The sequence below is a fragment of the Scyliorhinus torazame genome, chromosome 13, assembly GCF_047496885.1.
Source record: "Scyliorhinus torazame isolate Kashiwa2021f chromosome 13, sScyTor2.1, whole genome shotgun sequence".
Classification (NCBI taxonomy): Eukaryota; Metazoa; Chordata; class Chondrichthyes; order Carcharhiniformes; family Scyliorhinidae; genus Scyliorhinus; species Scyliorhinus torazame.
Genome location: NC_092719.1, coordinates 182,855,312 through 182,870,056, shown reverse-complemented (window position 1 = coordinate 182,870,056; position 14,745 = coordinate 182,855,312). Strand labels below are relative to the sequence as shown.

The following is a 14,745-nucleotide window of genomic DNA, read 5'->3' as shown; positions in this document are numbered from 1 at the left end:
CAGACCCAGAGACCATGAAGGCATGTACATTAGACAAAGATACACATGAGGCACCTGAGAAGAAAAGTGAAACGGAATGTTCTTTGGAAAATAGTACAATGTTGATAGAAACATTGGATCCTATATTCGAGACCATACCTATGGGAGAATTTGGGGGTAATAAACAAGGTTCTGCAATGTCTGGGGGAAGATTTAAAATTCCAAAGAAGAAAAGCCCAAATGAAGGACAACGGCAAGACAATGACAGTCCACCGACATGGTGTGCACCACCAGATGAAAACTCTGACAATTTACCCAACCCTAGTGAACAGCAAGCTGCTAATGAGGATCTATCCACGGGATGTGAGACGAGTGACGACAGCATCCCACTTCCCATGCAAAAGGTGCAAGGTGACAGACCTCGCCTAGTGCGTACCGAGGCACTCGACGATCACGGTGGGACCACTGACGACTGCGGTGGCAGCGCACCGCTTCCACCCTCGATGGCTCGACCCTCTCCACTGGTTGGTGCATTCCTGCATGTTCCGACTCCAGAAGTGCAGCTTCAGGGAATCTCGGCTGCCTCCAGTGAACCTGTTGGGACTCCGGACGGAGGGCATCGACGGAAGGCAGACCGGACTCCAGATGGGGAGCAGCCAAGCGCCGACTCTGATTCGCGCACGCCAGACCTTGCTCCGGACGGGCGGTGTCGCGGCCTCGGTGATGGCACGCTCAGGGTGACGGCGGATGCCACGGCGACAGGGAATGGATCGCGTGGCAGTCCCACTGGGTCGGCAGTGGCAACCAGCACCGGCGGTCCAAGATGGACACACCAATTCGCGCCATCGCCAGACGTTTCTCTGCGGAGTCGCCCTTCCGGCACAGCAGGTGGCCGGAACCAGCGTACACGGTCTCGGCCAACTTCCACATCTGGCACAGTCATCGCCTTGCATGATATTAGTGATGGTGCTACTTCGATGGCAACGACCCATCGGCTACAAGATGCCGTCCACCACAAACATAAAAAGAAAAAGACTCCACCTTGTTCCTGGCATGCAGGGCGGATGGATTGGTGCGTAGGCGCAATCAGCGAGCTTTGCGCCGCCTTCCACGCTCGCAACTGAACCGTACGCACACGCCGGATCCTCCACTGGTTCCCAAGGATGACTTCGTGGAGATGCCACGGATCATGCCCCTTCCATCGCCACCAGAACCAAATCTCCACAGCTGAACCGGCTTGAGGACCAGCCCATTCTTGAGGCGGTCACCCATTAGACTGGACTTATAACGCTGTTCATACGTTCAAAAAGTCAAACACTTCTGTATTATAACCTGTTGTTGTTTATTGTTCCAGATATCGTCTGACCAGACCAATGTTCAAGTTTTTTTTTTTCTCTCGCATCCAAGTTTTGTTATGGTACAACCTTGTTAGTGTGACGCACCCGACATCGCCCCATGTAAATAGTTACGTCATATACACACGCTGTACATAACACACACACACACTCTTCGATGCACTCACGACACAATTATATTTATAACCACGTAGGCACATATCTTTGTAAAAAGGGGGGATGTCATGATATTCAAACACACACATCATGATAGACACACCAACAGACAAATCAGAACACACAACACCACAACCAATGACAGAAAGATATAAAAGCACAGACACGACCCCCGGTGGTCAGTATTAGCTGCAGAGGAGAACCAGGACACATCTATTGCCAAACACACTTAGGGAGACAGCACGTGCAGAGTATCCAGAACGAACTGTATTATAAGAGTTATAATAAAATAGAGTTGTACCACATACAACTGTGTTGGCTCATCTGTGCACCAGAGCACCCAACACCACATTGATAAATCTGGATTAAAAGCTAGTCTTATTAACGATAACCGTGAAACCATTGTTGATAGTTATAAGAATCGATCCGACTCAGTAATGACCTTTCGGGAAGGAAATCTGACTTACATGTGACTCTAGACCCTCAGCAATGTGGTTGACTCTTAACTGACCTCTGAAATGGCCTAGCAAGCCACTCAGTTCAAGGGAAATTAGGAATGGGTAACAAATGCTGGCTTTGCCAATGATGCCCACATTCCATGAAATAAATTTGTAAAAATTCATTGCCGATATGTTGATGCTTTCAAACAGAATATGAAGATGAGGGAAACAGTTTTGCAGAAGTGACGATGACTGAAGTATCTCAAACTGGAATATCTCCTGAAATGGATCATTGTGGAGGTATGCTTGTATCAAGAACAATCTTCAAATTCAGACTTGGAAGCAATCTTGCTGTAAAAAAGGGCATATTGGGTTACAGCTTGATTAATAGGTGTGACTTCTGTTCCATTTATTAGCAGGGTCTGAAAGAAATATGTCTTATTGAACACATGCCATGGAAGGAGCAAAAAGAAGTGGCACGGTGGCGAAGTGGGTACCACTGCAGCCCTCACGGCGCCAAGGACCCAGGTTCGATCCCGGCCCTGGGTCACTGTCCGTGTGGAGTTTCCACATTCTCCCCGTGTCTGCGTGGATCTCACCCCCACAACCTAAAGATGTGCAGGCAAGGCGAATTGACCACACTAAATTGAATTGGGTACTCAAAATTTATTTTTTAAAAAGGGTAAAAAAGGAAGAAATAAAAATGGGTTCATGCAAATCACAAAAAGCCATTGAATAAAGTGATGCTGCAAATTGGAATATCCATCTTTTTCCTTCTGTAACTTAGGGTTCAATGTAGCCCCAGAGATTGGGTGAATGTCTCTTGTCTAATAGAAATGTTAACAATTCTAAATGAAGTTAGTTTGTACCCCATTTCTTTAGTTGTTACAGAGTAAAAATTTTCCTCGAACTTAGCAATGGGCGGGATAGCATGTATAAAGAAATGTCATGCTGGTGTTATGTGTGCTATGGTGGACGGAAGGGAGCATAAAGCGTCAGGACTTCAAACTAATGCTGCAAAAGGTGAAAAAGAATGAATTTCCCAGCAGTGTAACTTGACACACTTTATTTTGAGAAGCGTACTTCCTACCTCATCATCTCTCATCTAGCTGAAAGAAACAGTCCGGAATGTTTAATACCTGGGTGGAATTGTTATTTCTGTTATTGGAATGAATATGTACGATTATCATGGTCAATGATAAATGTTCAAAAACATATATAGTTCTCACAATAGTCAAATCTTAGAGAAAGGTACAAACCAAATTTGAAGTGCATTCGAAAGTGGGATAAAGAACTTTAAAGGGCTGCTTTTAACTTCCTTTCATATGACAAAAATGGGGTGATAGAAACTGTTAAATTAGAGGCAACATTCCCTCTCTGTGTCAAAATGACACTCATGATCCTTACATTTAAGCAGGACACTAATGCAATTATAAAATGCAGCAGCAAGACCCATCGTCTGTACGAGGCTCACCAGAAAGATATTCCAGATCCAGTGGAGATTGGAGAAAGTAAGATTTTCTACATGTTTTATGATGGTCTTGTGGGCTAGACATAGCAGGAGTACTTTTCCAGGTCCAACAAGGAAACATCGGGCCCGCTCCTTCCTCCTACTTATTCAGCTGAAGGCCATTCCTATGGGCTCCCTGCTGGAAACCTCTGCTGCCCTGAAATCCTGCTCCTGATTACAGGGAGCTACTGATTCCCATCAAAATCAGGCAGCAGGCCTATTTTGTTTTCTAAGAAGTCAGGTCCCACTTTGACCAGGTTAACGTGATGGGTTACCCTGCTGTCCCCATGAGTATGTTACTCTACAAGGTCAAATCAAGACTCAGAAAAACTCTAAAGTTAGAACTCTAACCTATCTACAAAACTCCTGATACATCCGTAGGCACAATCATACATTACTGCTGATCAGAAGTTGCTATTATAGTAGGCATAATTGGGTTACAGTAAGAGTGTACATAAATATACTACACATCTCTCCTAATAGAAGAAAGTCCTCGAAGGAATTCTGATATATTCTGAATTTGGAGTTTACTTGGATGCATCATATGCTTTCCCCAATTTAAAATAAAAGTTATTTTTTACAGATGCCAGTCCATGCATGCACTACTGCTCACAGATTGGAGGCAACATTATTTGCACCTGTTTCTCTGGTTATAGACTGATGCCAGATCATTTCTCATGTGAAGGTAAGTGTATGTTGTTTATCCTACAGAATATAAAAGATAATAGGACATCTTTGGTTAGTTGATGTCAGGTGCGATTCAGCGGACTTCAAACCAAGTCTGCTGTCGGGCGCATTTAGTGGGGTGTTTCTCGGCGGCTGCAGCATCGAGAATCATCCCGCTGGTCAACGGCACTTTGCCGTTTCTTTTGGCCCTGGGGAGTTTCTCCCTGCCGAGGCTGCACTTAGAGTGATTTCCTGCTGGTGAGTCGAAGCACGCCAGCAGGAAAGGCTGTTTGACCGGCTGCCCCATCTCCCTCCACCGTTCCCCCCCACCCCCCCATTTCTGGTCCCCCTGCTTTATTGACCACTCCCCTCACCACCACCCCAACCTTGGGGAGGCCCCGGTGAATCCCCCTCCCCCCATTGATAAAGCCGCTCCTGGGCCCAACCCCTGGCAATGCCAACCTGGCACATGGGTACATTGGCACTGCCAACCTGGCACCCATGCACCCTGGCAGTGCCGCCCAAGCACCCTGGCACTGCTAGATTGGTACACTTGCAGTGCCACCGGTGCCTATGTGCCAGCGGGGAGTGCCAGGATTCCAGCCTGCCTTGTCCCCAAACAAGCGGGGGTCTCCAATGAGGGACCCCCCCAGGTGCCATTATGCCTTGCCCATATTTGTGAATCCGGCATCCGGATATTTAAATAAACCATTAGGCTCATTTAACTATTCAGATCTTGATCTCGCCCTCACTGTGCGAGATCCAGATCGTGCCTGGCAGAGTGAGTAGGGTATGGAGCCTGATTTGGGGCTCACCTGGGGTTCACCCGTCCAACTGGATCTACTCTGGGCGCAAGAGGTCGTTGAATCACAAATATCAAGTTGTCAGATTTGGATTTCTTTGCTGGATGTTGTAAAGGCAGATTACATGTTATGAACAAATATTGTGCAGACAGTTTATACACTTGTGTGTAAGTGTTTAATGGTGCTGTAATTTTTAAAAAATGTGTGCCATAATTTACTGATTATAGATGTGAATGAATGCATAATGGACTCACACAACTGTTCAAGAGAAGAATCCTGTGAGAACATTCAAGGATCATTCCAGTGTGTCCCTGCAAAGATATGTGAGATTGGCTTTATCCGAAATGCAAATGACAAATGTGTTGGTAAGAACAGAACAGAACACACATTGCTTATATTATTCAAACTGTTGTTTGCAGTTTATTTACTTATCAGGATCTAAGTCTATAGTTGCTGTTCCACTTGGCATTAGGTATATCTGATCAACACACAACCCACTGGAACTTTTGCAGGGATTGTCCCCACCTCCTGCTGAAGGTTTGGTGGAAGATCAGTGAAAGCCTGGAGAAATGAACTTAAATGACGCTTTATGGTCCTGGTAATGGGTAGCTTTCACAGCTATATTATAGCAGGAGGTACGGAGATTTTGAGCACTCCACGGAGAATTCATACCAGAAACAGGGGGAGATCAGAAGCTCGGGCCAATGCAAGCCTGAATGGTATCGTTGAAGGACGTGTGGTAGGGGGAATAATGTGTTTGGGGGGTTGGTGGAGGATGGAACTGGATGCCTCGGGGTTGGAGGGTGGGAGAAGAGAGAGGAGAAATCAGAGACCTGGTAGTAGAAGAGTTGGGATATTGGGGGCCTCAGGATGAGATTGGGGGCCTTGGCAGGAAGGTTGTTGGGGGGGGTGGGGGCTACCCAATTGCAGATGCTGTTCAAGAACACATTCATATTCAGGAGTTCAGTATAAATGCACACACCTTGTGGATCCACCAAGTCCTCACTTGGAGCAAGTTGGGCTCCTTCCAACTTGCTCTCAGAATTTAACATCCGCCCCCAAGCCCTGCCACCCATGCATCGTTGGCTCATTACTCCCCATCTCCAACCCCAGCACCCATGTCTCTTCTCCCCACACCCCTGCAACACTTGCTTCTCTGTCCCTTCCCACTACTACTCACTGCTCTTCCACTTGCCCACTTCATTGGCACCTCTGGCCTGCCTTGCCTATCCATGCTGGCTTCATCCAACCCCTTCCCTTCCCCAATCCCTAGCTCTGTATCATGTTCCAACATACTCCTAATTCACCTCCCCCCAACAAAGTACAGGGGAAGAAGGAACAGGGGTTGCTGCTGGTGAATTAGTGAAGAAGAGTTAGAGGAAGGGAATGGAGGTGGAGCTCGGAGCAGGGGAAGAGGGTATCCACGGCTTTGTGGAGGACAAGGAAGGTGGAACTGGGTGCTGTTAATGTCCAAGGGATAGACCCTGGCAAGTTTTTTAAACTATTATAAAAACATTACAGATATTTAGAAGGTTACAACAATGTTTAAAAAGGGTCATAACTCTTCAAAAATGCTGAAGAAAATCATTCATTAAAACCTTACCTGACATTGAGGTGGAGACTGACCTCAAGGGGCTGTGACTTCAGCTCATGACTTCAAAGGGGGCATGGCTTAGCTGTCAATGCGCTGGAGTCCCTCGCTGCTTCTCTCGATGGTAGGTCCTGCTTCAGGAACATGAGGAAGTTCTCACTGCTGCCTATGGACAAGGTACGTATGGAGTTTTTTGGGCAGTTCGCAGCGAACGCCAAGCTTCTCTACTCAAGAGAAAATCCATGCCTCTCGCTGCACACCATCCCCATTGCTGTGTTCCCTTTCCAATGCAGTTATGATAAACATTTCTCTCAATCAATTGACTGAACAACTTACAGTTGATAAAATTGGGAATGAGTAATGATCGCCTCACAAAAGGAAAACATGCAGCATATCACAGCCAAGTCATTCAATCCTCCTGCGACACAACTTAATTAAAAAGATTGTAAAACAAATCAATTTTTATTGTTCTTATGAGACCGCACATTTTATATTTCAATTAATTTGGGAATATTATGAATGCATTGGATGTTTTAATACATTTGAAATGGCTCCCAGCTCTTTAAGTGGTAACTGTTCACTTGAAAATTCACTAAATAAGGATTAATTATAAACACGGTTAATTTAACAGAAATAAAGGTATTTGTAAGAATCCTTGGCTGCATTGGCTTGATTATCAACCTGTTGAAAATTTATTGCAGCAGCTGAACAGTAATAAAACCAATGGTTAGCACCTTGCTTTGTGTACAGCTTGCATTGCAGTATAACCTACTTAATAAAAGAAGCACATTTGTAATTTGCAGTGATACAAAAGAGTGAAGGAGGTAAATCTCTTCACAACTGCTCTGGTAAAACAAAAATGAATTTGCATATTGCTGTAATACCAGGTTGATTAATTCCAGGCTTGTCGTGTTGGGTGTTCTGATATACAAACGATCCAACACGGCTGGAGATGGTGTAACTCAATTTTACTAACTGGTTAACTGTAACAACACACTGCTAACTTGGGTACATGCATTACCAGCTAACCTGTGGACCTTGGCCTATTACTATCTGGGTGAGGCACTCAGCTCATGGTGCATGTCTGAGTGGCAGGTTCTTAGCTCAGTGCTCTGAGCTGGCTGCTGCTGGAGTGGCCGGGCACTGTAATGTCCCCTGTTTTTAGAGTGCGTGTGCTCTCACTGGTGATTGGCTGCGATGTGTGTGTGTTGGTTGGTCCTACTGCATGTCCATCAGTGTGTGTTTGATTGCACCATGATATGCTGATCTAAATATCATGACATCCCCCCTTTTCGCAAAGAATATGGGCCTACATGATAATAAATAAAGAAGTGTGGTGAGTGCATCTAATCATGTGTGTGCAATATTTACAATAATATGTACATGTGGCTATACTATATACACAGGAAGGTGCCAGGTGCAGAAACTAACTATGTTACACCAAGAACGAAACCAATGTCATTAACAAACAATAACAAAATCTTAAACATTATGGCAAAAAGTCAAAATCTTAAGCAGTATGTCAGAACAAGTCAGTGAGTCCAATATGAAAAGGTTCATAAATTAAGTCTCTCAGGTGGGCGACGAATTCGGGTTGACCGCCTCAAGGGTGGGTCAGGATCCACCGGCTGAGGAACGGGCCGGACCACGGTCAAGTGAGGAGGATGCAGGGTGCCCGGAAGGTCAACAAAGTCCATTGCAGGGACAACAGGAGGGCGTGGCACCGGTGCAGGATCAGGTAGCGAGCCCGAAACCAGACGAAGGGCATGCCGATTGCGGCGGCGAATAGAGCCATCAGGCAGACGAACCAGGAATGAGCGAGGAGCTATCTATCGGAGAACCTCAGCGGTTGCCGACCAGCCGCCCGCCGGAAGGTGTATGCGGACATTATCTCCAGGCGTCAGGGCAGGAAGAGCAGTCGCCCGAGCATCATGTGTCGCCTTTTGTTGCTCACGCTGTTGCTGCATCCGCCGAAGTACCGGACCATGGTCGAGGTCTGGGACATGAATGGATGGCACAGTGGTCCTGAGGGTGCGACCCATAAGCAGCTGGGCCGGCGATAGGCTCGTGGACAGTGGGGCCGAGCGATAGGCCAGCAAGGCGAGGCAGAAGTCAGATCCTGCATCAGCAGCCTTGCAGAGGAGCCTTTTAACGATATGGACGGCCTTTTCTGCTTTGCCATTCGACTGAGGATGCAGAGGACAGGACGTCACGTGTGTGAAGTTGTATGAGCTGGCGAAGGAAGACCATTCCTGACTCGCAAAGCAGGGGTCATTGTCTGACATCACGGTGAGCGGAATGCCGTGGCGAGCAAAGGTCTCTTTGGAGGCCCGGATGACAGCCGATGACGTGGTGTTGTGCAGGCGTATGACCTCTGGATAGCTGGAAACGTAGTCGATGATGATGATGTAGTCCCTGCCTAGCGCATGGAACAGGTCCACGCCCACCTTCAACCAGGGGGATGTGACCAACTCATGGGGCTGAAGGGTCTCACGGGGTTGTGCCGGCTGGAACCGCTGACAGGTGGGGCAATTAAGCACAGTGTTAGCAATGGCCTCACTTATTCCCGGCCAGTACACAGCCTCTCGGACCCTCCGCTGGCACTTCTCAACGCCGAGATGGCCTTCGTGCAGCTGTTCTAAGACAAGCCGGTGCATGCTGTGTAGGATCACAACGCGGTCCAGCTTCAGGAGGACACCATCAACGACAGCCAAGTCGTCCCGAACGTTGTAAAACAGCGGGCATTGTCCCTTGAGCCACCCGTCTGTCATGTGGCGCATCACACGTTGCAGAAGTGGGTCAGCCGCAGTTTCACAGCGAATGTGGGCCAGGCGGGCATCAGTGTCCGGCAGATTGGCAGAAGTGAAGGCTACATATGCGTCGACTTGGCAAACGAACCCCTCAGGGTCGGACGGCGCGTTGACTGCCCTGGACAGAGCGTCTGCTATGATGAGGTCCTTACCCAGGGTGTAGACAAGTTGAAAGTCGTACCTCCGGAGTTTGAGCAGAATGCGCTGGAGGCGAAGGGTCATATCGTTGAGGTACTTTTGAATGATGCCAACCAGCGGGCGATGGTCAGTCTCCATGGTGAACTGGGGAAGGCCATACACACAGTCATGGAACTTGTCAACGCCAGTCAACAGGCCTAGGCACTCCTGTTCAATCTGCGCATAGCGCTGCTCTGTGGGGGTCATGGCCCGTGACGCATAGGCGACAGGGGCCCATGATGAGGCGTCATCCCGTTGCAGGAGGACCGTCCCAATGCCGGACTGGCTGGCGTCAGTCGAGATTTTCGTCTCCCTTGCAGGATCGAAAAACGGCAGTACCGGGGCGGTGGTGAGCTTGACCTTGAGCTCCTCCCATTCATGTTGGTGGGTGGGAAGCCACTGGAATTCAGTTGTCTTCCTGACAAGGTGCCGGAGAGCTGTAGTGTGGGAAGCAAGGTTGGGAATGAACTTTCCCAGGAAGTTGACCATTCCGAGAAAGCGTAGCACCGCCTTCTTGTCTGTGGCCTTCTGCATGGCCGTGATGGCTGCCACCTTGTCGGCATCCGGCCGCACATCCAACCGGAAGATGTGGTCCCCCAAGAACTTGAGCTCGGTTAGTCCAAAGAGCATTTGGCTCGGTTGAGACTCAGGCCCTGGTCCCGTATCCGTTTAAAGACGCGCTGGAGGCGACTGATGTGCTCCTGCGGTGGACCAAATAATGATGTCGTCTACACAGACGCGCACCCCTTCGATGCCCTCCATCATCTGTTCCATGATGCGATGGAACACTTCAGAGGCCAAAATGATGCCAAATGGCATCCTATTGTAGCAGTATCTGCCAAATGGAGTGCTGAAAGTGCACAGCTTCCTGCTGGACTGATCCAATTGAATCTGCCAGAAACCCTTTGAGGCATCAAGCTTGGTGAATATTTTTGCCCGAGCCATCTTGCATGTGATCTCCTCACGTTTGGGTATGGGGTAGTGTTCCCTTATTATGTTGCGATTTATGTCTTTCGGGTCGATACAGATCCGAAGGTCGCCGGAAGGCTTCTTGACGCACACCATGGAGCTGACCCATGGAGTCGGCTCCGTTACCCCGGGAAGCACTCCTTGGTCCTGAAGGTCCTGCAGCTGCTGCTTGAGGCGGTCCTTGAGGGGTGCTGGGACCCTGCGAGGTGCGTGAACTACCGGGGTGGCATCCTGTTTGAGCCGGATTTTGTACGTGTAGGGCAGTGTGCCCATGCTCTTGAAAACATACTGGTTGTGCGTGAGGATTGAGTTGAGCTGCGCCCTAAAGTCTGCATCTGGGAAATCGGACGTGCCTTCTGGAGAGAGTGTGTACACGCCAAACGAGGTGGAGGATTTTGCACGCCTGTGCACCTAGCAGAGAGTCCTTTGAGGAGCCCACGATTTTGAATGGTAGTGTGGCTTTACGTGAGTTGTGTGTCACTTCAAGCTGGCACGATCCCGTGGCGGGGATGACGTTGCCAGTATAATCAACGAATTGACAGTTGGATGGCAGAATAGGTGGTTTAACCTTCAGGGTCTGGAATGCTGACCATGCGAGGAGATTGGCGGAGGCACCAGTGTCCAGGCGGAATCTGATCTGGCATCGGTTGACCGTCAGGGTGGCATACCACTCGTCGTCCGGATCAATGCTGTGCACCGACAGCGGCTGGTGCATTCGACTCGGGGACAGCTTTTTCTTGTTGATGACAGCAACGCAGAAGGGCTCCCGTCCTCAGTGTCACTGGTCTGTGTGACGTCGGGAGTGGACTCGGTAAACGTGGATTGAAGTGCCCGAACGTTTCTGCGAGGCTGGTTAAACGGGTACGAGTTGGCAGGGTGAGCTGCTCGACAGCAGGCAGCGTAGTCGCCCAACCTGCCACAGCGTAGGCATTGTCGCGCTTTGGCAGAACATTGCCGCTTTAAATGGGCGGAGCCACAGTTGCCGCACGTCTTGACATCAGTGCGTTCGTTGCGCCACCGCGCATGCGTGATGCGGTCTTGCGTAGTGCGCGCAATGCTTTTCTCTGCGTCTGCGTCCCCTCTTTTGGCGCGTACAAGTGCGGGAGGCCTCGGAAAGCGCGCGAAATGGCTGGCCGTCTCCAGGCCGCGGCCCGGGAGGTACTCGATCGTCTGGACCCACTCCGCCTCGTGGGGCCCATATCGCGCCGTCTCGGCCGCCTGGAAATGTGAGTGCCGGTTGGTGGCGTTCTCATGCAGGACGCAGGTCTCGACAGCAGTCGCCAGGGTGAATTGCTTGACCGAAAGAGCTGCTGGCGCAGGGTGTCCGACATGACTCCGAAAACTAGAAAGAGCTGCTGGCGCAGGGTGTCCGACATGACTCCGAAAACTATCTGGTCGCATATCATGGAGTCAGAGGTGGTCCCATAGCCGCAGGACTGCGCGAGGATGCGGAGGTGTGTTAAGTAAGACTGGGAAGGTTCGTCCTTACTTTGCAGGCGCTGCTGGAAGAGGTACCTCTCGAAGCTCTCGTTTACTTCAACGCTGACGTGTTCGTCGAACTTCAGGAGCACTGTCTTGTATTTGGTTTTGGCCTCGCCGTCTGTAAATGTAAGGGAGGTAAAGATGTGGATGGCGTGTTGCCCCGTCGTGGAGAGAAGAAGGGCAATTTCCTGGTGTTCGATGCATTCTCCCTGTTTGTGGCCTCGAGGAAGAGCTGGAAGCACTGCTTGAACAGTTTCTAATTGACCCCGAGATTGCCAGCGATTCGGAGCGGCGGCGGCGGGTTGATGTTCTCCATGGTGCAGGACGGCGGATTGCTGATACGTTGCAGGTAGGTCTCACAGGCGCTGGCTTGCGTCCACTTCTCGTATCATGTTGTGATGGGTGTTCTGATTTTCAAACGATCCAACACGGCTGGAGATGGTGTAACTCAATTTTACTAACTGGTTAACTGTAACAGCACACTGCTAACTTGGGTACATGCATTACCAGCTAATCTGTGGACCTTGGCCTATTACTATCTGGGTGAGGCACTCAGCTCATGGTGCATGTCTGAGTGGCAGGTTCTTAGCTCAGTGCTCTGAGCTGGCTGCTGCTGGAGTGGCCGGGCACTGTAATGTCCCCTGTTTTTAGAGTGCGTGTGCTCTCACTGGTGATTGGCTGCGATGTTGTGTGTGTGTTGGTTGGTCCTACTGCATGTCCATCAGTGTGTGTTTGATTGCACCACGATATGCTGATCTAAATATCATGACAAGGCTGGGTGTTGAAAAATATACAACAGTCTTAAGATGTGTGCCATATGGGGAATGATTACCAATGGTTCAATACTTCACAGATTACGAAACAAGAATCAAATGTAGTTAGAAGAGTCTGGATTTGGAGCACCATGTGTGGGTTTTAGCTTGCACAATAACTGACAATTTAAACAGATTGACATTTTCATATCGGAGTAGAACTAATTATTACATGAGCTACCATTACTTAATGCAGAAAAAAGTTTACCTGGGCTTGCAGTGGGATAGGTCATAAGGTAGAGTGAATTAATTTGAATTGTGGAATCTACCAGCCTACCAATATGAGGGTAGTTGTTCCAGTCCATGACAAATAACTGTGACCTCACGGGTAGGGAAATAAAAATGTTTCCACATTACTCTGGCCACCCATCTGGTTTTAATCATCTTGGCCTTGGTATTACAGCAGTATTGCAAAATCATTTCACCAAAGAGACTAAGAAGGGATTTGTTTGCCTTCGCATTGTGTACTTCTAACTCCGCTAAATTCAATTACTGCAAATTGCAAACATGTTTATTTTACCAAGTGAGTTACACCGCAATGCAAATCACAATTCTGTGGTTGTTTCAGCTGCAGAATGAGAAATGCTTTCACTTTTATTTGTACTATGGCACTATGAAGTAATTCCCAGTATTAGTTTCTTTCTTCCCAGCACAAGGTCATTAAAAAAAAAGCAAATTAAGCAAAACAAATCCATAAGCATTTGTCAGCACCAGTCTTTTGCATAGTTTACATTAGACATGCCATTTGCAGAGTACAGAAAGCCCTTCTCAAAGCCATACACAATCAACCCCATGGAAAAATGCTGCCAACATTTCCTTATTTTACAAATTACCAAATAAGAATGAAATGTTCTTGAAGTTTAAATATGATTCGTGAATATGCCTAAGATAGCTTTTCCAGTTTTACATACGTGTGCTTAAAGCAAAGAATCAATGAATGCGAGTTGAATGCCTTTTATTTTTATTTTCTGCTTTTCTTCGTCAGAGCAGCAGCAATATATAATTCCACAACCTGGGGCGGGATTCTCCGACCCCCCCGGGTCGAGAATCTCCGGGGGGCTGGCGTGAATCCCACCCCCGCCGTGTCCCGAAGTCTCCGCCACCAAAGATTCGGCGGGGGCGGGAATCGCGCCGCGCCGGTTGGCGGGCCCAACCCCGCCGATTCTCCGGCCGCGATGGGCCGAAGTCCCGCTGCTGGAATGCCTGTCCCGCCAGCGTGGATTAAACCACCTTTTGAACGGCGGGACAAGGTGCCGCGGGCGGGCTCCGGGGTCTGGAGGGGGGGGGGCGTGGGGCGATCTGGCCCCGGGGAGGTGCCCCCCACGGTGGCCTGGCTCGCAATCGGGGCCCACCGATTCGCAGGCGGGCCTGTGCCGTGGGAGCACTCTTTTTCTTCCGCCTTCGCCATGGTCTTCACTATGGCGGAGGTGGAAGAGACCCCTTCCCCTGCGCATGCGCAGGGATGACGTCAGCAGCCGCCGACGCCCCCACGCATGCGCGGACCCGCGTCACTCGGCGAGACCTTTCGGCCCCGGCTGGCGTGGCGCCAAAGGCCTTTCCCGCCAGCCGGCGGAGTGCAAACCACTCCGGCGCGGGCCTAGCCCCTCAAGGTGAGGGTTTGGCCCCTAAAAGTGCGGAGACTTCCGCACCTTTGGGGCGGCCCGACACCGGAGTTGTTCCCGCCACTCCATCACGCCGGGACCCCCCGCCCCGCCGGGGAGGGGAGAATCCCGCCCCTGGTTTGTGGCTCACTCTACGCCCAAGCTCATTATTACTGTATTATCTGATGTTGCTCAATAAACAGCCTGAACAGATTCTAATGCCAGGTGGCTGCTTTCTGTGTCCTTGCTGACTGTTGCAGTCTTCAGATTTGGAAATAATTGGATTTTTTTTATTGTATTCATTCTTGTTCCGTGTAGGCCTCAATTTACTTATTGACCAAATCTAATAAGTTGATTACTTAAGTGTACATTTCATGTGCATGCGTACAGATAA

At 49.2% G+C, this 14,745-nt stretch overlaps 1 protein-coding gene across 4 annotated transcripts in view; it reads left to right on the top strand.

The window, feature by feature from the left end:
- fbln2 (fibulin 2) overlaps window positions 1-14,745 on the top strand; it is a 288,042-nt gene that overhangs the window by 196,025 nt on the left and 77,272 nt on the right. For all 4 annotated transcript variants that reach the window (XM_072472536.1, XM_072472533.1, XM_072472534.1 and 1 more), the window contains 3 exons: window positions 2,141-2,230; window positions 4,024-4,125; window positions 5,137-5,274. In XM_072472536.1, the coding sequence (XP_072328637.1) occupies window positions 2,141-2,230; window positions 4,024-4,125; window positions 5,137-5,274 (330 nt within the window). The remainder of the gene's footprint in view (window positions 1-2,140; window positions 2,231-4,023; window positions 4,126-5,136; window positions 5,275-14,745) is intronic.